The sequence below is a fragment of the Populus trichocarpa genome, chromosome 11, assembly GCF_000002775.5.
Source record: "Populus trichocarpa isolate Nisqually-1 chromosome 11, P.trichocarpa_v4.1, whole genome shotgun sequence".
In the NCBI taxonomy this organism is placed as follows: domain Eukaryota; kingdom Viridiplantae; phylum Streptophyta; class Magnoliopsida; order Malpighiales; family Salicaceae; genus Populus; species Populus trichocarpa.
The window spans coordinates 14,681,984-14,708,861 of NC_037295.2; the positions used below are offsets into that span (position 1 = coordinate 14,681,984).

A 26,878-nucleotide genomic window follows, 5' to 3' on the forward strand; every position below is an offset into this window, starting at 1 on the left:
ATTATTTGATAAGATGCATGTGTATATATAGAGAGGCCTCCGCCATGTAAAGTCCAATACGTAAGGGTTCCTTTTCCTCCAAGGATTAGGATTTGTTTTGTTTTTTGTTTTGTATAGGAAAGTTCTTGAAATCCTTATCACTTACGGGTGGAGTTTAATGGAAATAAAGGAGGAGTAAAAAACCTGCTGCTCCAAGATTAATCAATTATCAATTCTTCAAGAAAGAGCTGGATACATGCTATGCGCTCCACCGAAACCATCGTTGCGCTATTGCCAATACCATTCGTTAATTAAAATATTGTGATAAAAAAGATGCATCTTACAGCGCCTATGGAAAATGCTTCCCCAGCAAAACTTTTAATTGATCCACGAAATTATATTTGAGCAATTCAACAAAATAAGGTGGCAGTGAGAAATTAGAAAAGGGGTCCGAAAGCCTTGATGATGAAATGGACAATTTAATCTCAGCTATCTGTACAGTTAACCTTCTTCAGAACTATGCTAGTTGAAAAGCTTTTGCAGGCAGATTTGCAATTCTTTGAGACCCACCCAGATCAATTAATGAGACAATAATGTTTTTCAAAGACTAAACGCAAGGTGAGAAATATCACCTCCGAAAAACTGCAACCCTTTCTCAGGTTTGATGCACCACAAGAGAGTTTCACAATATTCCACGCCCCAGGATGGAATGATGTTAGCAACAAGGCTTTCAGAATTCCACCGGATCTACATGACTTGAGAGTGATCGCAGCTATCGACAAATGAATTTCAAATTCAGCCCGTGGTGTATATGCTCATAGTTTTAGTAGTGTCTAGGATCTTCTTCAACTTCTATTAAACTAAATTTTCTTCCTTCCACTTACACAGGCCCAACCATCCATCTCTGACACTGATATGTCTTCCAAGAGCATTGAATACCGATCCACAATACATGAGCACTGCATAGAAGACACAATCAAACTAAATCAGGTCACACACATCTCTGACTAACATGCAATTAAATAGTCAACCACCTGAAGATCCCGTATGCATGGGATACATCGATGTCAATTCCTGTTATCTCATCAAGGGATCTCACTTATCTGCAAATGGGAAGAATGGCTATGCCAGCTTCCACCAATATGATCTTTTACTTTGCGTTTATAGGAGAGGTGAAGACAAGTTTTAGTTACTGGTGTATTTTTAAGATTAGGATTACCATGAGACTGAAATCGACTGTATCTAGCCACTGCAGATCATACCTGCTCGGATATAATACCAGAAATGCCAACAACTGCCCAAGGTTTAGCATAAGAAACAATATGATCTGCCAAATCCAAGAGAGGATTCAAGAGAATATTAGCAATGACCACATCATATTTCTCTGTTCCAGAGATGACTCCAGTTCCGCAACAGCTCTGCTCTTTCACCATTTCATCTTCTCTTCCATCCAAGGAGGAGCAGGTTTTGCCAGGAACCAGGTGCAATTCCATTGTCTCAGGTCCTATACTGTTCAGAGTGGCATTATGACGTGCAGACATGATTGCTTGAGGATCTATATCAAATCCAACTGATAAAGCAGCACCAAACTGCATTCCCAGTCATAATGACAAATCAGAAATAAAGAATCAGTTGGTATCGTAAATGATTTGTAACTAGAAAGTCATGTTAGAATGTTTACTGTAAAAACAAATAGATAAAAATCATAATGTCAAATTTTCATATCCAACATAATAATTAAAAAAAATTCAAGAAACTGGCAATGCATGTTAAGAAATTGGGAAGTGTGCTCATTCATATGTGTGGTGATGGCACCGCACCACTCATGAATGATCCATGCATTTGGAGCAAACAAAAGAAAATTAAACAAATTATTCAGGATATAGTTTGAGTGATGACTGCTCCACATATAAGCATAACAAACTTAAGGTCGAACAACCTTTTGCTATTAGAAGTTCGTTTGCTAGTTGTTATTTCAGTTGCATGGATACTTCCGCCAATTAGATGCATGGAAGGAACCTCACAATTTTAATTGAAAGAATTTTTTCCCCTTCAATCAGATGCATGCTGATCCTTTGAGAACACCACTTTGGTGGGACCAAAGCTGGTTATGACCTTTTCTCTTTTAACTTGCAAGAGAGACACTATATGAGGCTACCCTACTGAAAATCTGCCATAGCTTCGTGATCTAATTGGTTGCACTTATGCTTGATACAGCCTAATATTCTTAAGACCAGACCTGGTATCTCGAATCTCTCATTGGTGTCTTTAATAGACGGGGTTCCAATTTATTTCATAATCAAGGGTTAAAATATAAAATGAATTTTATTACCTTCAGTGCTGCAATTGCAAGAACTCCAGAACCTGTGCCATAATCCAAGAAAAGTTCTTCGCCCTTTATTAACTTTTTTAGTAGCAACAGACATAACTTAGTAGTAGGGTGCTCCCCGGTTCCAAAAGCTAATCCAGGATTCAGGATTATATTTGTTGCTTGAACATCCTGTTGGGAGAAAGCAAACATTTTATATCCATTCCATTACTACCAATACAACTTTCTCTTTTTGCATAGTGAAAATCAGATTTGCAGGATGGGTAAACATGGAAGAAATTATTTGTGCAGTAACTTGAACTTTAATATGTAGCCATCTGACAAGTCTCCTAAAATGGCGGCACAAATTTCAAGTAGAACGCAACTAAATACTCAACACTTGAAGATTGAGTGCGTGGCACATGCATGAATCTTATTTTAGGTTTCATAGAAGCTTGGGTAAATGAGATGCCTATATATGACAAGTAAGGACTCAAGTAAAACCCGCAAAGAAGATAATTTGGGATAATCATACAGGGGGGGATCTCCACTCGGGCACAATCCAAAGTCCTTCAGTTACTTCAACTGGATGAAATGATTCCTGTAATGGATAAAAATGAGTTATTTATTATATTGCCACTGAAATACAGCAAACAGTTAAGAGTTTATCAGCACGGCTCAATATCTTTGCTTCATTGGGAACAATAAGAGCAATACATGCAATATTTTAACATAAATCCTGACAAGTTCAAGTGATTAACTGATTGTGAGAAGTTCAGCATAAATCATGTTTCGTCAGGGGGGCGTGAAGGTAAGGTATGCTCTAGCAAAATATAAAGCCATTGACAAAAGCTGCAGGCACACATGCAGAGAGAGTAAAAATATATTGCCAGAAACATCATAGGTCCTCGAATAGGAACAGGGACTTTCCTTTTAGTCACCCAAAAAAGGCATCTTTTATTCTGCACCATTGCAACTTTGTGGACTCCACAAAGATTGAGTTGGTGAAAATTAAATATAGAAAATTCTTTTCTAACCCAAGAAAGTAGGAGATGGAGAACTATATAGATACCAATCACTTGTTAAGTTTGTTTTTCTTTATTGCACTTGCAAGTTGAGGCAAATCAGGAAAGGTTGAATTCAATCGAGTTATTTTGCTTATGATCTCAAGGAAGCTAAAAAAGGCTGCTCTGTTCCATCAAGAGCCATTTGTGTCTTTTGGTCCTTGTAGCTACTGACTTTGGAGAAGAGATAAAAATGTTGCTAACTCATTTCTTAGACAGAGTGCTTGCACGATAAGAATCTTCATTGATTCAGTGCAAGTGCAGGGCTGTCATCCTAAATTCAATCAGAAAACTTCTTAGTTGGAAAACAACAATCAAGAAAGAGAAAAGCTTTCACATTAACCATTTACTTTAGAATTCCAAAAAAGAGAAAGAAGACAAAGAAGCAACATGAGAAATGCCAATTGAATGATCTAGAAAAACAAGAACTATTTACAGCTGGGAGACAGAAGAGAAGAAAGAAAAGAAAATCAACCTGAGTTTTCCGAACCCATTCATATTGATCCCCAAGATTAACCTCATAAGGGGGTGTCTCTTTCAAGCCAATGGAATTGGCTGCTTGTGAAAGGCACATGTCCACATCTTCAAATTCAGGAAATATGGAATCAATGCAGACCTACATAATAAAAGAATAATTTATAAGGCAAGATTTTGGGTTTCTTTATGCCATTCTCGTCCTTCTCTAATAAAATTTTGTAGACAGTGGACCAATAATCATTTGCACTTGAATTGAAGAATAAGGAATGGGAAAAAGCCAACCAAATACGCAATACATTATCATAAGGCTCAAGAACGTATCTCCAAGGAAGCATGTCCATACCAGGAAATTAAGATTAAGCTTTATCGTCACCAAAAGGTCAATCTACTTCCTTGAATATCGTGTTATTATCAGATTGGATTGGACATAAAATGGGGAGATATAAATCAAATCATTTCCCTTGATTTTAACCCAGATCTTTTTACAAACTCTTATTCTTTTATCCTCTCTATACCACTGCAATCGCCCTTGCTCATGCAGCATTTAAAGGTTTAAATGGCACATATCCAAGCCATATTAAATAAATAACCCTTTCACAACTAGTGCTGTTCATTCTTATTTTATTGGTGTAGAAGTAGAGCAAAAAAGGGAAAAGGTGAAACTTTCAAGAAAACAAAGATGATATATTCGCAGCAATATCATCACATTAAGGAATAAATATATCATAAACTTAAAGGCTCGCCTCATTAGAACCATCAAAGTCATCATCTTCATCCATACTTGTAGAACTGGCACCAAAACATAAAAGGGCCTCTGAAAGGCTATCCTGATGAGATGAAAAATAACCCTCTTAAATAAGTATTCAAATCTAAATCTTAAAACTAAAATGTCATTCAAAGTTTCTTAACGTGCACAAATAACAACATTTCGTAGATGTAAGAAGTAGTAACTAAGTTATGAAACAAAAGAACCCATGATAGAAAATGAAAGAAATAATCGAGGGATCATGCTTACAGCGACATGTTTGGGGCATCGAATGAGAACAGAAAGGTAAGCATAGGATTCACTTGTTGTTGTTGAGGGCGAGGCGGTGACTGAAGAAGAAGAGAAGAGTGATGAAGAAGAAGAAGAAGAAATGGGAGATTTTGAGAAGAGTGAGGAAGAGCTGGGTTTCTTCCATCGATGTGGAAATTTGTAAACCGAGAGTGGAGGAGAAAGATATGATGGGCGGTGGTGGTGAACGAGAGTGTACGATAGGTGTTTGAAGAAATGACTCCTTGACATTTCTTGTCGTTGCTGTTAAACCAGGTTCGGTAAAGACTAGAAAGCGAAAGTGGTTGGATGGTTGGCGCGGAGAGGTTTAAATCCTTATTTAATATTTTTGCTCTCGAATAAATTCATCTTCTCCCCTTTTGTTTTATAGCTTTTATCATTTTGACTATTTTGTTCTTCATTTCACATTTACTTGTTATTTTAATTAAAATATTACGAATATCATCAACTCTAAATATTCTAAAGTTGGATTCTTCCATTTTTCTCAATAAATTCAATTAAATAAATAAGTCAGGGATAAAATTTAAAAAACATTTAAAAATATAAAAATATTATTTGTGCTTAATAAAATAAATTAAAATAGCATATGAATCATTAAATCAAAAAAGAGTTTTTAATACTGGTTGGGTTTCTATTCTTATTGCTTGGAAAATATACAATAATTAGTCTTATAACCTTGTGACATGTCGCGGGTAGCGTGTCTTAATATATATATATATATATATATATATATATATATATATATATATATATATATATATATATTAAGTTAGGTATTTCTAGTTGAAAAAGATTGGTTCAGTGGAGTAGCACGTAGCAACAAGGCCAACTTCACCGGTATAAATAAAGATTGGTTTTATTGATTATTTGTTTTTACGGTTAATGTTTTAATTTTTTTTAATATATTAATATTAAAAATAAATTTTAAAAAGTAAAAAAAATATTTTTTTAATATTTTTTTAAACAAAAAAAATACTTTAAAAGGCATATACCAAATATAATTTATTATCAAAAGAAGTACATAATGGGTGTTATTTTTTTTAATCAAATTTGAATTGCAAGAAAAATTTGCTTTGCAACCTTAAAGAAAGAAAGAAAAATCTTCTGAAAAACACAAGAAAAGTATATTTATTTCTTTCTGAGGTATAAAAATTCATTATTATTTTACCAAAGGTGGAGTAATGGTTGAATCCTTTATAAACAAGAGAAGAGAAACATGATCCCAAAACCCCACAAAACAACAGCAATCTTCTTCTTTGGCTTCACCAGATTATGGTTTTCTCGTCTAACCCTTTATCTCTAAGCGTTCCCGACCCCACCTTCGACACATGGCTACGCGACTCCGGCTACCTCGAAATTCTCGACCAACACTCCTCCGCCGCCGCCGCTCCCTCCACCACCACCACCTCGACAACCACCACCACAACAACAGCCACTGGCCTTTTCATTTCATTCTTTTCCCATGCTCTAACACTCCTTTCTCTCTTCACTCTCAATCCCTTTTCTAAACTCACCACTGATGACTTCTCGGGTCCAACCCCTTCTTGGACCCGGTCGTTTTTCGCGGACCACAGATCCTACTCGTTTCCGTCCGGGTTTGGACAGGCTAGGCTCCGGGTTAATGAGAATGTTAAACGTTATGCAAGAAACTATGCCTTTCTTTTCGTTCTCTTCTTCGTTTGTACTTTGTAAGTGTTTCCTGTGTTTCTTTACGTTTATCTGTTGTGTGTTTTCGGTTTGGGTTGTTTTCTCTGGTTTTGTTTCTGAAAAGATCAGAAAGATTGACTCTTTTTTTTGTGTGGGTGCGTTTGGTTGCTGGGAAATTTCGAGGGGAGTGAAAAGAAAAAGGGAAATAGTGATTTTTTTGGTTGTGCTTTTTTTGGCTGTGATTTTTATGTCAGTGTTTTGTGTTTCAAGTATGTAAATTGTGTTGCTTGTAGACTACTATAGCATTGCTTAAGGTTTAAATTATATGTTTTTTTGGCTTATATTAGGACTGTAGGCAGATGATAATTATCTAAATTCACCCTAATGATAGTTTGATATTTTAACAATGTTTTTGAGTTTAAGTTTTTGTTTGATGTTCCTATGGACGTCTAGTGATTTATTGAGTTGCTATAGAACTTCGAATGCTTTAGAAATCGTTCTTCAGTAGGTATGGAAGACAAACATTGAACCTGCATCATCCACGATCCGACCTTTATGTGATTGTGTTTTCCAAACGATAATGAGAGGGATTGTTATGACATAAGCAATATTCTTACGATTGTTATTTAGGGTTTCTTTTTTTAATTTTCTTATCTGGTAATTAACTCTTTATATGTCTTTGGGGTTGCAGGTATCAAATGCCACTTGCTCTGATTGGAATGATATCAAGTTTGGCACTTTGGGATATTTTCAAGTTCTGTAGTGATAGGTGGGGATGGGATCGATATCCGGTGATTCGGCAAGTTATGGTCCGTGCAGCTCAATGTGGTAAGTGATCGAGTCTTTTCCTTTAGTTATCATATATCATTTTCTCTTGTGGAAAACAGGCCTTCTCTGTAGCTAAAAGACATGGTTGGTGCTTTCAAGAATATTAGGGATATAGCAGACTGTTCTGAGAAAATCATGGCCACTAGGATTCAGTTTCTTTTGCCTCTTTCTTAAGCATTTGGTTTCAACTAAGAATGAACAAGGTCCTGCATTTAAGGTAGAATTGGGGCCAATGCTGTCTTAACTGAATGATTGTGAAGCTAATTGGAAATAGAGTGCTCTTTCATTTCAATCCCTTGTTTGTACCTCAAAAACAACTGGTAGATTTGGACAGGTTCAAATCCTTTAAACATTATGTTTTCTTAGTACTTCACCTTTTTTTAACCTCTCATATGCCCATTATTCCTATTTGACCATTCGTTTCTTTTGTTTTTTTATTTTCTTCCGTAACAATTCTAAGCACATAAACGAGTATAGCTAGGAAAAATTGATGGATAATGAAAATTATTTTCTGCACCTGACCTCATCTTATCTTGTTGTTGCAGTTGCTGCAGTTATTCTGATATGTTTAAACGTTCAAATGGCTCTGTTTTGTGCACTTGGTGTTAGTTATACAGGTAAAAATTAGATGATATTTTTCTCCCTTTTTTCAGTCGTTTTTCTTCTTCTTGTTGTGTGATGAGGGAAATCCTACCTTCTCATATCAGTTATGATCATGCATGCCGCATTTCGAAAGCTGACTCCTGCAAGGCAACCTACTCGCAGTAGATGAAGTAGAAAAGAGGCATCAATTTTGATATCTTCTGATTGGTTTTTGGTATGAAAAACCTGCTCACCTACAAGATAGTCTGGGGCAAGACTTTTGTTCATTGAAACATGAAGCATGATGTGATTATCCTGTTATTTTGCAGTCCCACTCGTCATGTGAAGCAAGAAATGCCCAATTGCTGATATTTTGGATTCAGTTTTGATCTTAGACACACAGCTCTGTAAATTACGTAGCTTATCAAGTTTTCACCTACAAAAATAGTCATCAAAGATCTCAAGCTCCATCATCATGAGAGCTCTAGTAAAAAAAAATTTGTAGCTCTTTTTATTTGTTTTTTTCAAATGAGATATTCAACTGTGGAAATTTAAGCACAAGAATTATGTTTCGGAAGATCTCATTTTTACTGAAGTTTTGCTTATTAGGTCATCGTGTCTCTATTGCCGAAATGAATTTTTGCCAAACACAATAAAACTAGTTCACAAGGGCTTTCAAAGCTTGCTTAGACACTCCTCGGAAAGGCCTGTAACCTCATCTTTCATAGGTGCTCGTCAGTTTTTTAATGATTAAATGGCTGCTATTTCATTCTTCTATACTTTATATACTGAGAAGAGAAAGGATAAAAGTTTTAAAAAGAAGATTCAACAAACAATAACAATATAACCCTGATAATTTTTAAAATTAGTGAAATTCCAAAGAAAAACATAAATAAAAATAATGAAGTCCATCTCTAATTGAATAAACCCTCAAAGATGAAATTAAAAAAAAAAAAAAAACTTGAGTTTAAAAGGAAAAAAAAATTAAATTCGAGTGAATTTTTCAAATCTAGGTTAATTTTTAAAGTTTACAACCTATGAAGTTCTAGATCCGAGTTTAATTAATAAGCTTAATTCTCATCTAATTTAATATTAAATGATAAAATTACAAATAAATATTAATTTTAAAAAAATCTAAAATAAAAAAATAATAATTAAAAGAATGAATATAATGAATAAAAAAAAACTTAAAATAATATATCGGATCCAATCCAACCTCTTAGAAAACCTCTAGTTCCAGAAATGTACAGGAAACCATTTGCATCCATCGCATCGTCTAGTTGCTCAACTTACAAGTGCATTGCATGTAATGATAGATGCCATTACCACGCGAACAGCTCAAGAGTTATCATAATCAGAGATAGCATGGTCCAAACAACAAAAGGAAAGAAAAAGGCAGCCAAAGTTCTTTCAATCATCCATTTGAAATGCAAAGATCACTTTCAGAGTAGACGTTATCATCAATCTCTTAAGCCACAGAATCTTACGTGCATGGGAGGGCCATAGATAAGACTTAATGAAAGACTGGACATCACCCACCCACTAATGGAGTGTGTACAGAGAGATCTATTCCAACTTGAGATTTGAGAATCCAAAGATCAGTGTCTATCAGGAAGAAAGGACTCGGTTAAAGAAGATAGCATCTCCACGAAGATGGTGAAGATAGCTTGTGTTCATGCACAAACATGGAATTTTCCTTTACCATCAGAACATTGAAGTGTAGAAGAGGTTAGTACATGCAAGGCACATACGATGCGAGAGAAACAATTTGACAGAACATAGATGGATGTGGAAATAAATTGCTTTGTTTTATCCCCAGACAGATGGAGCTATCCAAGTACAATATTGACAGGCGAATGGCATGATTTCTGCAATTTTTCATTTGCTAAAAAAGGAGATTTGACGATCTTCCACAGCTAGCCAGAATAGGTTCAAACAATGAAATTGAACATTAAACATGTAAATTTGAGAGAGCCAATTCAGTTATTTAGTATTACCAAGCAGAAAGGGAGAACATTATAGATGAACTGAGCTTGTTTGTCACATATCGTCTTCTTCCACCCTGTTGCCATCATGGAGATAGCATATTGGATGCAACTTCTGTAACCTTAACAAGGACCAATTATAAACACAAATAGTGATCTTGAGTTCGCAAATGGTGCAAGATTTTGCAACCAGTAATCTAGTGTGAGCCACGACAAAATAGTTTCTAACAATTGCATGTTACCGAACAATGAAGTAACAAATAATAAAAAGGACAGCCTGCTGCAAACTCAACGTCGATCGGTAAAATACATGAATGAATGAATGAATTTGGCATAAAACAAAAAAAATTATCAGGATGAAACTTTTGTATCATCTTTAAGGTAATGATCACACCAGCAGCGAGATTCTGTACGTTGATTTCTTAAAGTTACAAAACAATGAGTTCTCTTGCGGCTGAGAATAAAGTCGAACCTGGTTTATCGTTCCAACCAAGAATTTAGCACCTAAATTCTTAAATACAGGCACTTGATTCCTTCGCGAGCATGTTTTGTCCACGGGACTTCGTCTTGCAATAAATTCTCACCTGCCTGCAGGGAAAATTTAGTTACAGCTGAAATTGATTGCACACACTATTGATATCAAATGATGCCTACATTCGTTCTTGAGATAAGAAAGGTCAACTCATTGGCAAAGCATGTTCATCATGTTTTCCCACAGGAATGATAGAGCTTACCTTGATCATCTAATTTTATAAATGAGAAATTTCATTATCAAGAGAAAACTATGACAGGAGTTCACCCTGTCCACAAAACCTTTATACTTTGAAGTAGGAAAAACATTAGAATCCAAGGGATCTGAATAACAGAGATTTTAGTAAAGAATATCAAAATCAAAGTTGCATAACTGGCATATCATGGAATATTGAGAATTCGAAATTGCTTCATCGATAAACCTCTAGTCATGAAGTCTATACTGGACTGATTGAACAATTGACTGACAACAGCACTTTCAGTGGATTTATTTGCCCCATGTATCCATCCTGCCTTTTCACTCCATCAATATAAAATACACATGGCAACACCAAGCCATCTTTAGCAACATAGAAGGAAAGGATCTTTATGTTGGAAACTGTTCAGCCCATTGAACTTCAAAGTTATTGCAGTCTCCTACCTGTCTGTTGATCTTGTACAGTTGCACAATGTTCAGCCAAATCGCTTTTGACAAGGAGCAAGTGGATAAAACACGGTGTCTATCTTCATCTGCTTGACTGCACAATTCGCAATCAGGTTTGATATTTCTCTGCCTTCTGATCTGCTTGGATTTGGTGGAGTACAATCTATCTAGAATGGCTAGCAACACCACGAAGCCATGTGCTGGTGAGTGTACACAGATAGTTTGAACCAATCCCACTCTGTTACTTCAACTCAATAATTCCCATGTAGACTGAGCTTCCAAATTATAGTTGCATTTACCAGACCGAACCATCCCATCATCTCCTAAATCCAACCCAACCCCCTTCTAAAATGAAGCTTCTTTTCCTTTTCTACTCACACCCACATGCACTGCAACTGCATGCGGCGTGTGCTTCTAGTACGGCACCGTACTATGTTGACAACAACTTTGACTCCCTTTCCACGTCAGCAACATATTCATTAAAAGGAAAGAGGCCCCACCACCCAATCCAACCCGGACACCCCCAGCCCACCAACTTCAGCTGAGCCTCCTCCTCGTATTTGTTGCTGTTTGTAGACTAGCGCTGACAGGAACCACCTGAGGTGTGTTCGACTCCCTGGCGATCAACCATATTCTGCCACGTCACCAAATGTAATAAATAAATTAAAATCAAAACAAAAGAAGAAGTATGTTCTGTTCGGGTAGGTTAGTTATAGCTTTCGAAATTTTCAGTGACCGTTGGAAGCGCGAACCCCTCTAGAAAACAGAAACAAACCCTAATATTTATAGAGAGAGATGGATATAGAATAAATATCACGCGCTTTGTTTTTATTCAGCAAGTCTGTTTCTTTCCTCTTCTTCATTCTTTTTAAGGGTTTCCAAGCTGAGAGTCTCTTCTTCTCTCTTATAATAATACAAGGAAAGGAAGGAAGTCTTTCTCCCCATCTCTGTTTGTCCATTTACTGCAGTGCTTAAACTGATCTTCAAGAATAAGTCTTTCTTGTTTGTTGATTCTTGCTTTCCTCTCAATTATTCCTCTTTCTGGAGTGTTACAAGTCTGAATTTGATAGGCTTACTGCTAGTTATACATCTGTAATATTGACAAGAGTAATTTTATATTGGTATTCCTAGTTACAATTTTGCATGTCGCATTTCAGAAGCTCAATCTTGCAAGGGCAACCTTCTCGCTGCAGACTGAAGTAGAGAACCTTGCTAAGTAGGCAGTAAAACAATAGGTATTGATACGGAGTGCTAGACTGCTAATATCATCTCCTATTTTGACAGAGCATCCAAGTGGGAACTGAGAAGACTTCTTTTTTGATATTTTTGTTTTCGGGAGGAGGCCCAATGGACTTTGAACTTGCTTTCGACAAGTGAGAAAACTGTTTATTGAAAAGAATGCGCTTTTCAACAATTTTTATTTGCATTGATGCTAAGATTCTACCCGTGTATATATACAAGTTAATTAGCCCGCCACAGGTTTAATTATTATTTTTTAATATTATTATTAAATTTCGTAAAGCTAATGTAGGTTAAAGATCTCAACTTAATTCTTTGTCTAACTCGAGTTTCTAATTAAACCATATAAAATCTAGCCCAATTTAAATTGATCGATTTTATGGGTTCAAATGCAACATTGATTACTAGTAAAAATATGCTTTAGCTTTTAAAAAAACTTCAAAATAACAATTTTTTTAAAAATATTGAGACAATAACAAATTAAATCTACCTCGGTTCCCTCGCAATCTGAATCATAAACTTTATTGGGTTTAATAATATTTTTTATAAAATATTTTTATTTAATTATATAATAAAAATAGATATTAACCAAAATTTAGCACCAACCTAAAAATAAACACTTATTTAAGACATTGATCAAGCTATTAAGAGCAAAAAAAAAAAAAAAAACATCATGCATTATATTTCCCAACCAACCAATACAATATTAAAGGACGAAATCAAAAAATAATAAATTAAAAACAATTAAAAGACAAAAAAATAATATTCAATTAAGGCTAGCGCACCAAACCTATGAACTGGTTATGGACTCCAATGAAATTATAATGTTTTTTTTTTCAAAGCTATGTTTTTTTTATCTATCTGATAATAAAATTAAACGATCACACAATCACACACCAACCTAATACCATAGAAAGTAAAATGAAATCAATTACAAAACTAAATTTCCTATTAACCCGACATCTAAAGATGAAATAAAAAAAAATTAATTAAAAAAAATTAAACTCGCTATAACTGCGAACTTCAAAAACTATAGCATATTAAGTTATTAACTATTAGCTATAAAGCTATAAAGTTCAAGCGAGTGATATTTTCATTGTAGCAGTCCAAGGTGACAATTCTATTTTCATTGTAGAATCTGTAGATCGCTCTGGTCTTTTGCTGAAGTAAAAGTGATTTCTGCAGTTCGAAAGAATATTTATGTTTGAACAATCCAGCATCAATCCCTTGAAAGAATGATTTGAAGGAAAGACAGATGTGCAAGCTCTAAGCATCCAAAGCAAGCAAGAGAGAAATGGATAGAAAACTAAACCGTTGACTCAAGATTTGGGACAATTTATACCAGAATGTAATAATAAATACAATAAATGTTCTTAAATTACACTGCTAACAAAAGCAAACCCCACCCCTAATTAGACAGCAATTATGCTGCTACAACTGATAGACTATGAAAAGGGCAAGTAATCATAATAAAAAATTATTATAAACGCACAATTTCTTACAATGATATGTACATCAAATCTGAAAGAATGCGTAAACAGGTAACACACTACAAAAAGAAAGATGATGCACTCAGCCACCCTCCAAGCTCTTCCTTTTCAAATTTTCAAGAACTTTGTCCCTGCCATCTGCATATGAAAAAAGGTTCATCCACAACTCTGCATGTCCATAAAAACCATTAAACATGTACCGGAAAAATTAAATAAACCAACCTTGAGAGCAGAAACCTCGCAAGCGGGCTTAAATTGGCATTTGAATTAAATTCCTTGGTCGGTTGCTTTTTCCTGTTGTCAGCTTCTGTATTTGCATTTTGGGTTTCTTCTGAGGCTGGCTTCCCCTTGCTTAAGAGGCGAGCTGCAAGCTCCTGCAGATCTTTCAGTGAAGATTCTTTCGAGCTGCAGAAATCACTTTTACTTCAGCAAATTTGAACTAAGAATTGCCACTATGTTAACTAATACTAACACATTAAGAGTGGTATTCTCTGGGGGTTTAGGAGAGAATTTTGAACCTTGCCAATCGCTGAAGCAAACTTCTGACCAAGACGTCACAAGATCCAGGCTTTAAGCGCTCCATAGTTACAAGTGAATTTGTTACTGCATGCACAACTGATCCTTCTGAATCATCAGCAACAGCCTATATCATGCAGTTCACACTATTAGAAATTAAACAGATGAAGCTGAAATCAGCAATGAAACTTAAAAATGAACATGTGGATTGTTCGTGGAGCTTGAATCAAAGATTTCTGAACTGTAGCAGGCACCTAGCACACTCAAAACTTTTATCACTAGAAAATACAAGAATTGTATGCAATAGCATGCCAATACACCAAAAAGATAAGAAAAACCCACAATTTCTAAAAGGCACATGAATGAACAAGAGAGAAAGGAAAGGGAAAATGATAGCACAAGTCTAGTAAGCATGGGAAATCACAACATAAATATTTTTTTACCAAATGCAAAAGACCAGAGCGATCTACAGATTCTCGTGGCACAAAATCATTTTATGAACTAGAAAAGCAAGCTGATCAATTTTGTTGTACGGAATTAATTGAGGAAAAGCAAACCAGATTCTTCCATGTTTCATACAATAATTGGTGGCTGAAAGAAATGATCTGAAGACCCATACTGACCACATAGCCAGTGCCACATTCTTTGCAATTCATTTTGTTGTGAGAAAGGAACTTTGTAATCAACTTATACACCTTGGGAACTAAATTGTACTTCACGAAATGACTACATTACATCACCTATGTCATGCAAATCTGTAAACTGATACATAGAATCAATTGGTTGCTCACCTCTTTTAAGGATGGGATAAGCAAAACTGACAAAGGTGCTGACGATGATGCTATTCTAGCACTTTCTTCATCATCGCTTGCTTGGCGTGATCTTGAAAAAGCTTTTGGCACAGCAGAGTATTCACGAGAACTTCTGAGGTAGAAGTGTTGACCTTCAGAAATTTACAAAAAACTTTTTTTCTTTTTATGCAGGCAGAACGATTACCACATGTTAAAGTATAATGTACCTGGACGAATCAGAGCTGTTAGTCAATGTCTCTCTTCTTCTGCTCTCCAGCCCATCACTGTTATTCTTGTTTGGAACAAACCTTTCTCTAGCATTTCCTTTCCTCAACCCTCCTTGAAATGCAGCCCTTGCCTACATAGACATGTCAATCAAAGAAGCTTCTCAACACAAGCAAACTCAGATTCCAGATCAGAATCTCCACATGAACATGATTTTGGTCAAATCATTTTTTTTCCGATTCTTGACCTCTCCTTCTTTTGACAGTTTCATGTTCATGTGGAGATTCTGACGGTCAAAAATAGGAAAGGTCAAGAATCTGTCAAAAATGAAAAGCAAAAACATGATTTGAGCAAAAGCTTGAGGAAAGATCCAGCGACAAAATCTTCAAGACAGGTTGGGGCAGACAATCCAATTTATATGAGAAAATAAAACAAAACAAAAACAAGCAACATGGGAAGTTCTAAGATTGATTCAGGCATGACAGTGAGTACAGTAGAAAAACACTAAATAACAATTCAAGACCAGTTCAGAAGGATCTGATGATTAATGGGCGATAATTAAAAGCTGCGTAATGAAATTAGCAATTCAAAAGCGATAACCTCAGCGAGATTTAGAGCACTGTCTTCTAGTGAGGCACGTGAAGTTCTCTCTTGCATTCCTAATCTGGATTTAGGAGTCCGAGGAGAATCAGATTCATCATGTTGACCATAGAAAACAACTGTTCCACTGGTAGAAGCATCTTCAAAAGAAGCAAATGAGCTACTAGACTGCACAAAATATAAAAATCTGATAAAATAAAAGGGTTGCACAGGGAAAGCAAATACACATCATACAACTCAATTTCCAAACACCTTGACAGAAATCATACCGCATTGCTTTGATCTCGAAATATGGCAGAAGACTGAGATCCTTTAGGAGTATGGATGACAACAGTTCCTGATCCACTCACGGACAAATCATCCTGGAAATTGAGCACTTCAGCCAACATTAGAAGTTTGATTTAGAGAATTCCAGGTAGTTGAATTTCTGTGGCTATAATTGCCAAGCAATTAAGCACCCTGTTAAATTCCTACCCAGTCAGCAGTAGATTGGAACAAAAACATGTAGGCATTACTTCTATTAAATTATAGCGTGAGTGGCTTGTGGAAACATTCCAGAAGAATGCCATGCCTTGTGCTTAGGCATATCAATTTTCCCAATCATGTTGATGTTGGCCGCTAGTATTTGAATATTACTGATTTCTTCATTGATTTTTTTTTAAAAAAAAAAAAGATTTAGAAAACCATATCTTCATTCTCAGCCCACAAAACACAGGTGAAATTTTCACTCTTGATATAATTTATGATAAGAGAGATAAACTTACATCATCAAGTGAGTTATTTTGACGATCATCGTGATATGAATCCCTAGCATCTTTACCAAAGGATAAATCTAGTGATTCCTGAAGTGCATTTCCAGATGCAGATAACAAATGGTTACCACTCTCTGAAGCTCTTCTTTGGGTATCCTTATTGTATGAAATATCTGTTTTCTTTTCTCTAACCTGAGGTGGTCTTGCAGCACTTCTAACAGTTCCTGTAGCCTGTGATCCACCAATGCTGAAGTCCCATCCAGCATTTTTGAAGGGTTTTCCCTGACCACTGCAAATTAAACCAGTCCATTAGAATAAAAACACGCACTATGAAGACAACAAATAATAAAGAAATGAAATCAACCTGATTCGAACAGTTCCATCAGGCTTTATGTCTCTTGCCACCTTCACGGTATCAGAACCCTCCCCGATTCCTTTACGGCCATTGCTGGGGGTTTCTGCATCCTTTATTTGGTACTTCGGGCGCTCTCTATCAGGATGAAAACAAGAATGTAATTATTATGCTAACTTATGTAACAAAGTTGTATCCCATTTACCATTTTTCAATATTAAAAAAAAACACATCAGGAACTGTTACAGGGAACAATGCCCGAGACAAGATTAAGCACGTTTCAAGATCCCTCGTGAAACCTCATATAACCAATGGGGCACCATCTCAATATCTATAATAGCGATGTAAAGGGAAAAATAATTTAAAAAAAAAAAAAACAGGGAGAGAGAAGAAGGAAAAAGGAAAAACTTTGGAAACCAAATTAGTTTTAGTGGGAGTGTAATGGACAAAAGCAAAATATCACACCTTATTCTTTCCAGAAGCCTTGGGCTCTTTCTAGCATTTCTAATAAACCGGTGCTTAAGAAGATCCTTAGCATTTGGCCTCTGAAATTTAATAAAAGGAAATTCAAAATACAAGAAAGCAAATAAAGGTTCAGCCAACAACAGAAATATTAAATTCACATTACCATATCAACTAAAGTGTATCAGAACATTCAGAAACATGGATTAAAAAAGGAAAAAAGAAAGACAAGATAAAATTCATACTACCTCAAGAAAGCCAAGCATCAGCTTCAAAGGAAAAATGAAAGACAAGAATCTTAATCACAACATAGCATCAAATTGCTTCCAAAACTCTCAAATTTATTAGAGTATTGAGTAAGGCTTTTTATGCTAATAAAATTAAGAAACAAAAGCAAAACTCATCTCATTGGGTTGGGGTACAAAGCAAGCAAACCAATCCTTATATATCTCAAGGTAATTGAGTGCACGGACACCAAACAAAAAGCATCTACTAGTGCTAATAGATACTTCACCAATGTGTCAAAATAAAAAAAGGTCTCAGAACAGAAAAGCAGCATGTAGGTGGCATAAATTTCTACTTTCTAGTCAGTTAACATTCCTTCGGGAAATCTGACATCATGGAAGGATTCTTATTTGCAGATCCTCATACCCATCCAGGTGGATTATGATTCTAAGAAAATCTTGTCAGAGGACAGAATGGACTATGATTCATCCAAAAACATACCATGCACATCAACCACCAAAATTTAGCTAAATTCTAAATGGTATGACTGCACAAACCCATAATTTTTCATCCAAAAATCCTGTATGGCATGATAAAGAAAAACTTCCCAGACAACCAGAGTTTTGATCGGAGCACTTATGCTGGGTATTTAATCAAATTGGCCAAAAGAATTCTTATAACCATTTCAGTCAAATAGTTCCTGGCACCCCAGGTAGTCCACACTAACAAACCTGTCTACAGCAGGTTGAATATTATATCAGAGAAAATTGTGTTGAATAAAGCCACATGGAAATTAAACTGTCCCATCACTTTTGAAATTATTCATATTCAGCATAATTCAGCTGACTATCTGATTGATGGATGAAATTCTACCCCTACAAGGCTTTGCTTGCATAAAGCTGTGAAAACAGGATCCTTTTCAACAACATTTACAATGGTCAAAATTCTTCTCCTAATCATATGGAATGAAACAGATAGGACAACAGTTGAATGGTACATTGTAATCACCAAAAAAACAAGGAGCTGCTAAACAGACAGCAAGAGCCATGAAAACAAAGAAAAAAATAAATTGTGACCCCCCCTAATTAAGCATAATTTTGAAAGGAATGCTGCAATTAGAGATGACAGAGATGCAATGATAAGTCAATTTGGTTCAGTGTTCTCACAAACTCGCTTTTTCAGTCCTCAAGGAGCATAAATTCTGATGGCAGGTGAGAAAATCTTCACTCAAACAAAGCACCGAGTGGAACAAAGGATCTCCACTCAAAATATGAGCACAAACCCAGCAAAGCAATTTACAGGATCACATCAACGAATTAGATTCAAAAACTCAATAAACAACTGAACTGCACGCGCTATATCTGTAATATTCATTTTTTTCTGATAAATGAATTTGAGGAAACATGCTGCATTCACAAAAGAGCCCCACTGTCTCCTCCCCTTGTTTTAACTTCCCTGTCTCTCATGAAATAAGTGGACCATAAGCTATGAAATTTAGTTGTAAATTTTGCAGCTCTTATTAGTTAATTTAGAACACAGCCAAATTTTCTTTCTTGTTCATTCAACATCCAAAAATAGAATAAAATTGACCTCATTCTTGAGAACAATGCTAAATGAATTTAGTACAAAAATCCAAATCAAGTACAAATCCAAACTCCAAATTTTCATCTTTCCAAGGTTACGGTTATGGGGACTAGTATCAGAGGTTCTACAAGGCTACATGGATACATTTATTTAAAATTACTGTATGGTTACTAGATTTGTTTATACCATCTAGCGTGCTACATTTATAGAGCTTCTTCAATTAATAAATGGACCCCACTTTCTAAGAAATGCATAAACAGGGAAAAACTAAATGGCTTTCATTTTCATATTTATGCCTCACGGGTCACTACACAACTCAAAGAGAACAAGATCCACTCTCTAAATGTATGTTTGCTTGTTCATGCAAGAATGCGTGCATTGATTGCATGTGTGTCAAAATAAGGGAACTTGAAGCAACAAGCATGTCATGAAATTTCATTGACAAGTTGGACTTGAGCTCAACCTAGCCCTAAATAGCTAAGTACACTGATCATAGAAAAACCATCATATCTCCAATACTCACAAAAAAAAAAAAAAGCAGGGAAAAAAAATGCAGAGGGAATAAATACTTGCCTCGTCAGGAACTTTCTTTAAACAAGATGAGACAAAATCTTTCATAGGACGGGAAAAGTGCTCATCAAGCTGCACAAGAAACACAAAATGTTGAGAATAATACTTCCATCTGCTAAATATACATTTGATCGTTATAGGATCTCAAAATGACCAGTTTGACATTAAAAAATGCGGCAAAACCTGTGGTGGATTATCTCGAGGTATGATAAAGAGAACCCTCATAGGGTGAAGATCGGCAAGTGGAGGTTCCCCTTTTGCCATCTCAATAGCAGTTATCCCCAGAGACCAAATATCTGCCTGCATCAAGCAAGGGCTTCAGCATGGCCAAACTCAAATGTTGAGAGAGAGACAGTGAGAAACAGGAGTCATGTACAACATCAGCAAAACAAATCACAAAAAAAGGGCTAAAAACTGCTTTAAAAACACCTTTGCATCATATCCTTCTGAATTCTGAATCACCTCCGGAGCCATCCAGAATGGTGTTCCTACAAAAGTCTGTATTTGTTAACCAAATTAGCACACTGCTTAACAAATTTTTCACTCATAATTGAATGCCAACACAAAGCAAAAAATTATTAAATGAGAAAGAAGATAGTCAGTTCCAGTCATCCAAAGAATGCTGCCAACTTGAATTGAATAATGGGAAAAGAAATGGTTAGTGATAAAATATCTGCAGAAGATGAATTCCTGTCATCCAAAAACTGATAGCATCTTGAATTACAAAATTTGAAAATCAAAAAGACAGTCAACGGGTCTGTGGCCCAAAATGCCCATTGCAGATAAAACTTGGAATAACAACCAGAACGGAAACCACACCACTCATTCAAACAGGAAACAATGATGATGTCTCCATCTTCTAAATTGTTACTACCTCGTTCTACAATAGAAGGCCACCAAAGAAAGCAATAGAAACAGCACTTTATTTTTTTTAACAAAAAAAGGATTTCATTCAATTATTTCTTCTTCTTTTTTCATTTTCTATGAGTTGAACATAGATTCCAATTGTTTTAATTTGACAAATGAATTATTATCTATTATCATTTTCTATGAAAGCCAAAAATAGTTTCCTCTGGATCACTATTTTGCAGTGGCAATTATGTGCATACAACTTTAGCAAGGAATGGGTCCTAAAATGGAGACCTGGCAATAAATGGTAAACAGAAAATCCACAAGGCATATTCCAGTAAGCAACACACTCTTTGCTAGTTGAAAAACAAAGCTTAGCGAATAAGGTGTAGTACCTTTCTCCTAGATATAGTACTTGTTAATTGAGCAGAAACACCAAAATCTGCAACCTGTCATAAGGTCACCATGGTAACTTGGAATACTAAAAGGTAAAAAGTAAATTCTGTAAATCTACCAATATTTACGCATATCTTCTTCTAATTCACCGCACTTCACAGATAATCAAGGGGACTTTATAAGCCTATTCAAGCAAAAAGAACATACCTTAACATCACCATTCTCGCTCAACAAAATGTTGGCAGCTGCCAAAATTTAGTGCAAAGGATGTCAGTGGACAAGCAATTTCAAGCAAGCATTGAAGTAAATGAAATTAACACGAAGGAAACAACTTAAAAGCAAGAATAAATATTTTGCAAAACCTTTAATATCTCTGTGAATTTTTTGTTCGTTGTGTAAATATTCAATAGCATGCAGCAAGTCTCGTAAAATGCAAGCAATTGACATTTCATCCAGTGGAGGACCTGATTGCAGCTGCAAGAATAAAAAATTGTATTAGCATTTCAAGAATAATCATTATCTAAGGAAATTATGTGGTTCAGTTATAAATGAATAATATTGGACTATTACTGCTTCAACATTGCAAATAAGCATTATTGGGAATCTTTCAAAGAAAAAATTACTAGTTTCATGCAGCACGGAAATAAACAATGAAGTAACCTACTAGGTCAGCAACAGATCCACCAGCCATGTACTCCATAATTATCCATAGTTTTGTCTGGTGAAGATAGGATCCATAGTACTCAGTGATATATGGAGATCGGCACTGTTGCAAAACAGAAATTTCCTAGCAAGAAAAGTTGATACATGAGGAAGAAAATCATTACATATAAGAAATGGATTACCCTGAATAAAAGGTAATACCTTTTGAATGTCTTCAATTTCATCCTCGCTGCAGAAGACAAAATAAAGCAAGATTTAGAAAATAGAGAGCTGTGTCATACTGTTTACAAAGCTTGCATGCTAAAATTATTTTTGGAGGAAAAATATATATAAAATAACAGTCTGTTTGCAATACAAAAAGCTTCTAACTCAAGGCATGTCATAGATGTAGTAAAAAAACTGAAGATAGCCAGATACCAGAGCATGTTTCATTGTTGATTCACAAATATCTTTTTTTTTTTTATCTGTAAATATTATTGATAATACTAGTCTCCTTTCATGGTACATGGGAAATTGAAAAAACCCTTCAATTTCAATTGATATCATAGATGTGTTAGTTTCCCCAACCATTGATATCAGCAATAGTGGCACTAATATCAGCACATGGTTAACAACCACCTTGGATCTACTTGCAAAAACAAACCCATAGTCTATGGTTGCTTATAACACAGTGAATCAAGGTTCAAATGCTTTAAAACCCAGAACTTACTTGGGAGGAATTGGTCAAGTTCATTGAAGTACATCTCTTCAGTATAGTTACAGAAAAATCATGAATTAGGGAATAATGGGAAACTGAGGCGTCCTTCAGTTTCTCTCAGGCCAGGAAAATATTTTTTTTACATGCACACAGAGAGAAACCTCTGGGGCAAAGACTGGAAATCAAATATGATTAATTTTTTATTTTGATAGCAGAGAGCAGAATGAAAAAGGAAAAATATTCATCGCTGTGTACTTACGATTCTTCCAAATCAATAACTTTGATGGCAACTTCTTTGTTAAGCTCCTTATCAAACCTGCAAATTAGAAAGGCATCAGCAGCCATGATTACATCATGTACAATCTTTAGATGGTTATTCAATTGGCAAAGCTTCATTTTGGATATAAAAATAGCATGCAATAATGGCCACTAAAGGATAAAGATTCATACAACTCTGACATAACACAAGTATGGATGTATTTCAAGAACAACAATGTGTTTTAGTTTATGATAGCGCAATACTTTGATCATGTAAAGGAATTTCTATGCCATAACTAAGCATACTTAAGAAGATGTAATCTATTCAAAATGACCCAAACAGAGAACAGATTTATTGCCAAATTCTTCAATAATTCAGCTAAATCTGAATAACAGGATCAAACGAAAGGAATTTTATTTCTTCTACAGATCATGTTCCATAACACCTTGATGTAAGAATCCATTGTTCCTGTTGTCAGCAAAGACTTGAGAATTTAATTTATCATCGTAATTTCTGTAGTTTCCATTATACCTAATGATAACTTCGTATGTCTTGTTGTGAGAAACCATTTATGAAAATAACGTAATCCTTTAGAGAGTTTTGTGTTTGATACACTTTTTTTGTTTCATTTTCATAGGTGATTTTGACAATGCCAGAGTATGAGCTAGAATTTCCCTGGTGTAATAGGTTCCCACCACCTTAATGCTCCAATGTGGTTACACAACTGCAGAATTGACAACTTGTGTTCCCACACAATCTACAGTTGCATTGTACAAATTTCTAACGAGTCATGTCCTTCGAAATGCATTGAGTTTCAAACTATTATAAGCAAGATAATTGCTATCTAGTTGCTGCAAGCATAAAAAATGATCCACTTTCTAAAGCCACTATGTAATTATCGAAAACCTTTTGTCATATTGAAACACGCTATTTCCAGAAGTACAGAACAAAGGATAATCTTACTTGCAAGTATTCCCCCAATACAGAGGTAACCGACACTAGATACAATTTTTTTAAACCACGTGACACTAAACAAGAAATGAACACTTACGCTTTATAAACATCACCGAATGATCCTCTACCGATCAACTCCAGTGAACTAAATCTAGCCCCAGCAGCCTCCATTAACCCAGCTGCATCAGCCATTTCTATGCAAAAACAAAAAAGCTCTTTCTCTACACCCACTTTAAGCACACGGAGTCAAGCTAGATGCCTCCACATTATCCACATTCTCCCTAACAACAAAAAGCCCACTTTCAGTTCTCCACGGCAAAATCAAATCCCCTCAAAAGGATCTCTATAAATGCATATCTCAGCCTCAAAAACCAACTCTGCAACACAATTCACTATAAACCCATCACAATTTAAGATCTAAAAAATAACCCAAATGGCAAATCTCTTTCAACAAGGCAATAAAGATAAATTTACACTCAAAGTAAAACATGATTTTCTTCTCTTCCTTTCTTTTCCGTAAGGTATAAGAGAGTGGACAACTGAGTGGGATATTTTTCTAAAGTGACAGCCCAACATAAATTCTAGCAGTGATAGAGAAATAACAACAACAAACAGGTAGCCTCCAAATTGGGTTTTAATAAAAAATAATAAATTTGTTACCTTTTCGTTAATCAATCGACACAAGAACTGGACTTGGTGGCAATTATAGATCTTTCTCTCTCTAACGTGACTCTCTTCGAGATTTCAAGCAAAAAAACTCAATTTCTTGGGGCAGGCCTCTGTCTTATGAGTGCTAAAGTGTCTCTCAATGTCTCTCCTATGGGCCTCGTTGAAGGGAGGCTTTTGAGAAGAGATGCAGAGAGATGGAGGGATCGAGAAAAATGACAGACCAGTCTTTAATTTGTTTCGATGGAGGTTTCTGTTTTGTAGTGCCTATTTCACAATTTCATCGTGTTTGTTTTTCCAAAGCGTATAGAGTTTATTAAAATAATATTTTTTATTTTTTAAAATTTATTTTTAATATAAATATATTAAAATAATTAAACATATATATAAAAAAAGGAACAAAATTTTAATAAATATGCAGTTATAAGATGCTAGGAATTGCTTTTTTTCTTAAAAATATATTAAAATAATATTTTTTAATTTTTTAAAATTTATTTTTGATATCATTATATCAAAAATATATAAAAAATTTAATTTTAAACAAAAAAAATTTTAACCATTTTTATTTGAGCCACAATCCCATACTTATATTGCTAATTTGAGTTTTTATTTTTTTTATTTAGCAATAATTGTTTTTTTTACATAAAAATATTAAGAATAAATTAAAAAAAATATGCATATATATAATTAAAAAAAATTAAGGACTAAAATAAAAAAATTTAAAAATTATAACAACTATAATAAGATATGAGATGGTGAACAATACTAATATACAACAAAATAACTACACCTTATAGTGTTTTTTATAACTATAATAATAATAAATAAATAAAAAGAAGAAGAAGAAGAAGAAGGTTTCCATCTCTCTTTTTCTAATAGTATTTCCTGGTTTATCACCTGAGAATATCAGTTAATTTTGAATATAATAGAAAATGTATTAATAATGTTAATATATTTAAAAAGTAAAGATAAATTATAATAATTTTTTGAAACATTATAAAAAAACAATTAAAAACAAACTAATATTTAAAAAATATGAGATAAAAAATATAAAATATCATAGAAAAGATATTAATTTAATTTATATAAAATAAATAATGAACTGATCAACTAGGAAAGAGTTGTTAATTTTATTTAAAAGCTAAAATAGAAAACCAATCTTTCTCCTAAAAGAAAAACACATGTGATAATGCAAATATTTAACCATGACTTTTCTTTCTAATTTATATGTTTTTATTTTTTTATTTTAGAGATTATTTTTTCTTATCACTAATGAATGATTTTTATTTTTTAAGTATATCATGCAATTATAATTTATTTATATCAAATATAAAAAATAAAGGATAAATTAGAATAATTTTTTTAAAATATTATAAAAACATAAAATAACTATATAAAAAAGGTGAAAAAATAAAAAGATCACAAAGGGTGCTAATTGAACTTTAAATAAAGAATTAATGCAAAGTAAAAATATAGATTTTTATTTTTTATGTATATCATGCAATTATAATTTATTTATATCAAATATAAAAAATAAAGGATAAATTAGAATAATCTCTTTAAAATATTATAAAAACATAAAATAACTATATAAAAAATATGAAAAAATAAAAAGATCACAAAGGGTGCTAACTGAACTTTAAATAAAAAATTAATGCATATATATATAGTAAGGAGGGCATTATTTAAAATTCTGTAAAAAAAAAACAAAAATAAAAAACAAGAAGAAGATTTGATGTCGATGACCAGCCTCACACGTCTAGTCTTAATGAAAAGGACCAGGTACACCTATTTTTGTTTTCCTTGGGAGAGGATAATGTATCATCTGCTCTTGTATTTGTTTTTAAGATAGGCAATAAGTCGCTTGTAGTGGCAAGTAATATGTCGTTGGAATTAGGATCTATACTTTTGGACCTTAAAAAACTAATTTTTAGCTTTTTTTTAACTCAAAAACACCTTTAAAATATTATATAAACCTTCGAAAGCCATTTAACAACCTTAAAATCTCTCTAAAAAATAAAAATCAAACAAGTGGAACCTGATATACTTTTCTCATCATGTTTAGAGAGAACACATTCAGAAACTCATGGACATAAATATTCTTTTTTTTATGGCCAGAATACGGTCAACCGATGACTTTATCTCTCCTTCATTATTTTTCAACAAGTTCCTCTCTTCTCTCTTAAACGTAGTGATTAAAAATATACAAAATAAACTTTTGGATCAAAATGACAATTTTAAAAACTTTGACATTGGCCATGCATTTTCTTTGTGTTTTACAATGTGATCTTCTATCTTTTATTTTTTTTTCTTTTTACTACAATTTAAAACTCTTATGGAATTAGGGTCACAAAGGGATACACACACACACACACACAACTAACTAGTTATGTAAAGTATTAAAGAATTGGGATTTTTTTCCCTATCTCCTTTACTATTCATATGAACAATGAATATACTTCTCCTTTTTTTTCTTTTTTTTTAAAAAAA

At 34.2% G+C, this 26,878-nt stretch overlaps 3 protein-coding genes across 16 annotated transcripts; 1 reads left to right on the plus strand and 2 right to left on the minus strand.

Annotated features, from left to right (window-relative positions):
* Positions 1-416: 416 nt before the first annotated feature.
* Positions 417-5,225, minus strand: LOC7462315 (uncharacterized). Of its 4 annotated transcripts, XR_008056750.1 has the most exons (8): positions 4,844-5,225; positions 4,572-4,655; positions 3,827-3,967; positions 2,823-2,888; positions 2,312-2,479; positions 1,199-1,568; positions 1,014-1,110; positions 417-938 (listed from the first exon to the last, which is right to left on the minus strand). XR_008056750.1 is itself a non-coding variant. In XM_002317448.4 (7 exons), exons 1-7 carry the CDS (start codon positions 5,111-5,113, stop codon positions 840-842), a joined length of 1,155 nt encoding a protein of 384 aa, XP_002317484.4. In that variant the 5' UTR covers positions 5,114-5,224; the 3' UTR covers positions 417-839. The 4 variants fall into 4 exon arrangements, 3 of the variants coding, with proteins under 3 accessions (XP_002317484.4, XP_024467596.2, XP_024467595.2); XM_002317448.4 differs by lacking the exon at positions 1,014-1,110 and having other exon boundaries at positions 1,242-1,568; positions 4,844-5,224; XM_024611828.2 differs by lacking the exons at positions 1,014-1,110; positions 4,572-4,655 and having other exon boundaries at positions 1,242-1,568; positions 4,844-5,224.
* Positions 5,226-5,955: 730 nt separating this feature from the next.
* On the plus strand, positions 5,956-9,464 carry LOC7462316 (PRA1 family protein H). Of its 5 annotated transcripts, XM_024580880.2 has the most exons (5): positions 5,989-6,570; positions 7,221-7,357; positions 7,903-7,974; positions 8,065-8,174; positions 8,269-8,516. In XM_024580880.2, exons 1-4 carry the CDS (start codon positions 6,155-6,157, stop codon positions 8,127-8,129), a joined length of 690 nt encoding a protein of 229 aa, XP_024436648.1. In that variant the 5' UTR covers positions 5,989-6,154; the 3' UTR covers positions 8,130-8,174; positions 8,269-8,516. The 5 variants fall into 5 exon arrangements, with proteins under 5 accessions (XP_052301118.1, XP_052301119.1, XP_024436649.1 ...); XM_052445158.1 differs by lacking the exons at positions 8,065-8,174; positions 8,269-8,516 and adding an exon at positions 9,180-9,464 and having other exon boundaries at positions 5,956-6,570; XM_052445159.1 differs by lacking the exons at positions 8,065-8,174; positions 8,269-8,516 and adding an exon at positions 9,256-9,308 and having other exon boundaries at positions 5,968-6,570.
* A 4,187-nt stretch (positions 9,465-13,651) lies between these two features.
* Positions 13,652-24,664, minus strand: LOC18103373 (uncharacterized). Of its 7 annotated transcripts, none has more exons than XM_052445399.1 (22): positions 24,383-24,664; positions 23,820-24,099; positions 22,769-22,825; positions 22,014-22,041; positions 21,814-21,936; positions 21,512-21,623; positions 21,357-21,394; positions 21,149-21,202; positions 20,334-20,402; positions 20,088-20,204; positions 19,908-19,976; positions 17,529-17,608; positions 17,076-17,201; positions 16,904-17,000; positions 16,724-16,801; positions 16,229-16,321; positions 15,960-16,127; positions 15,362-15,492; positions 15,135-15,264; positions 14,346-14,470; positions 14,050-14,232; positions 13,652-13,965 (listed from the first exon to the last, which is right to left on the minus strand). In XM_052445399.1, the coding sequence occupies exons 2-22, from the start codon at positions 23,912-23,914 to the stop codon at positions 13,944-13,946; spliced, it is 1,995 nt and encodes a 664-aa protein (XP_052301359.1). In that variant the 5' UTR covers positions 23,915-24,099; positions 24,383-24,664; the 3' UTR covers positions 13,652-13,943. The 7 variants fall into 7 exon arrangements, with proteins under 7 accessions (XP_052301359.1, XP_024437253.1, XP_024437252.1 ...); XM_024581485.2 differs by having other exon boundaries at positions 15,135-15,267; positions 24,383-24,662; XM_024581484.2 differs by having other exon boundaries at positions 16,724-17,000.
* Positions 24,665-26,878: the final 2,214 nt, after the last annotated feature.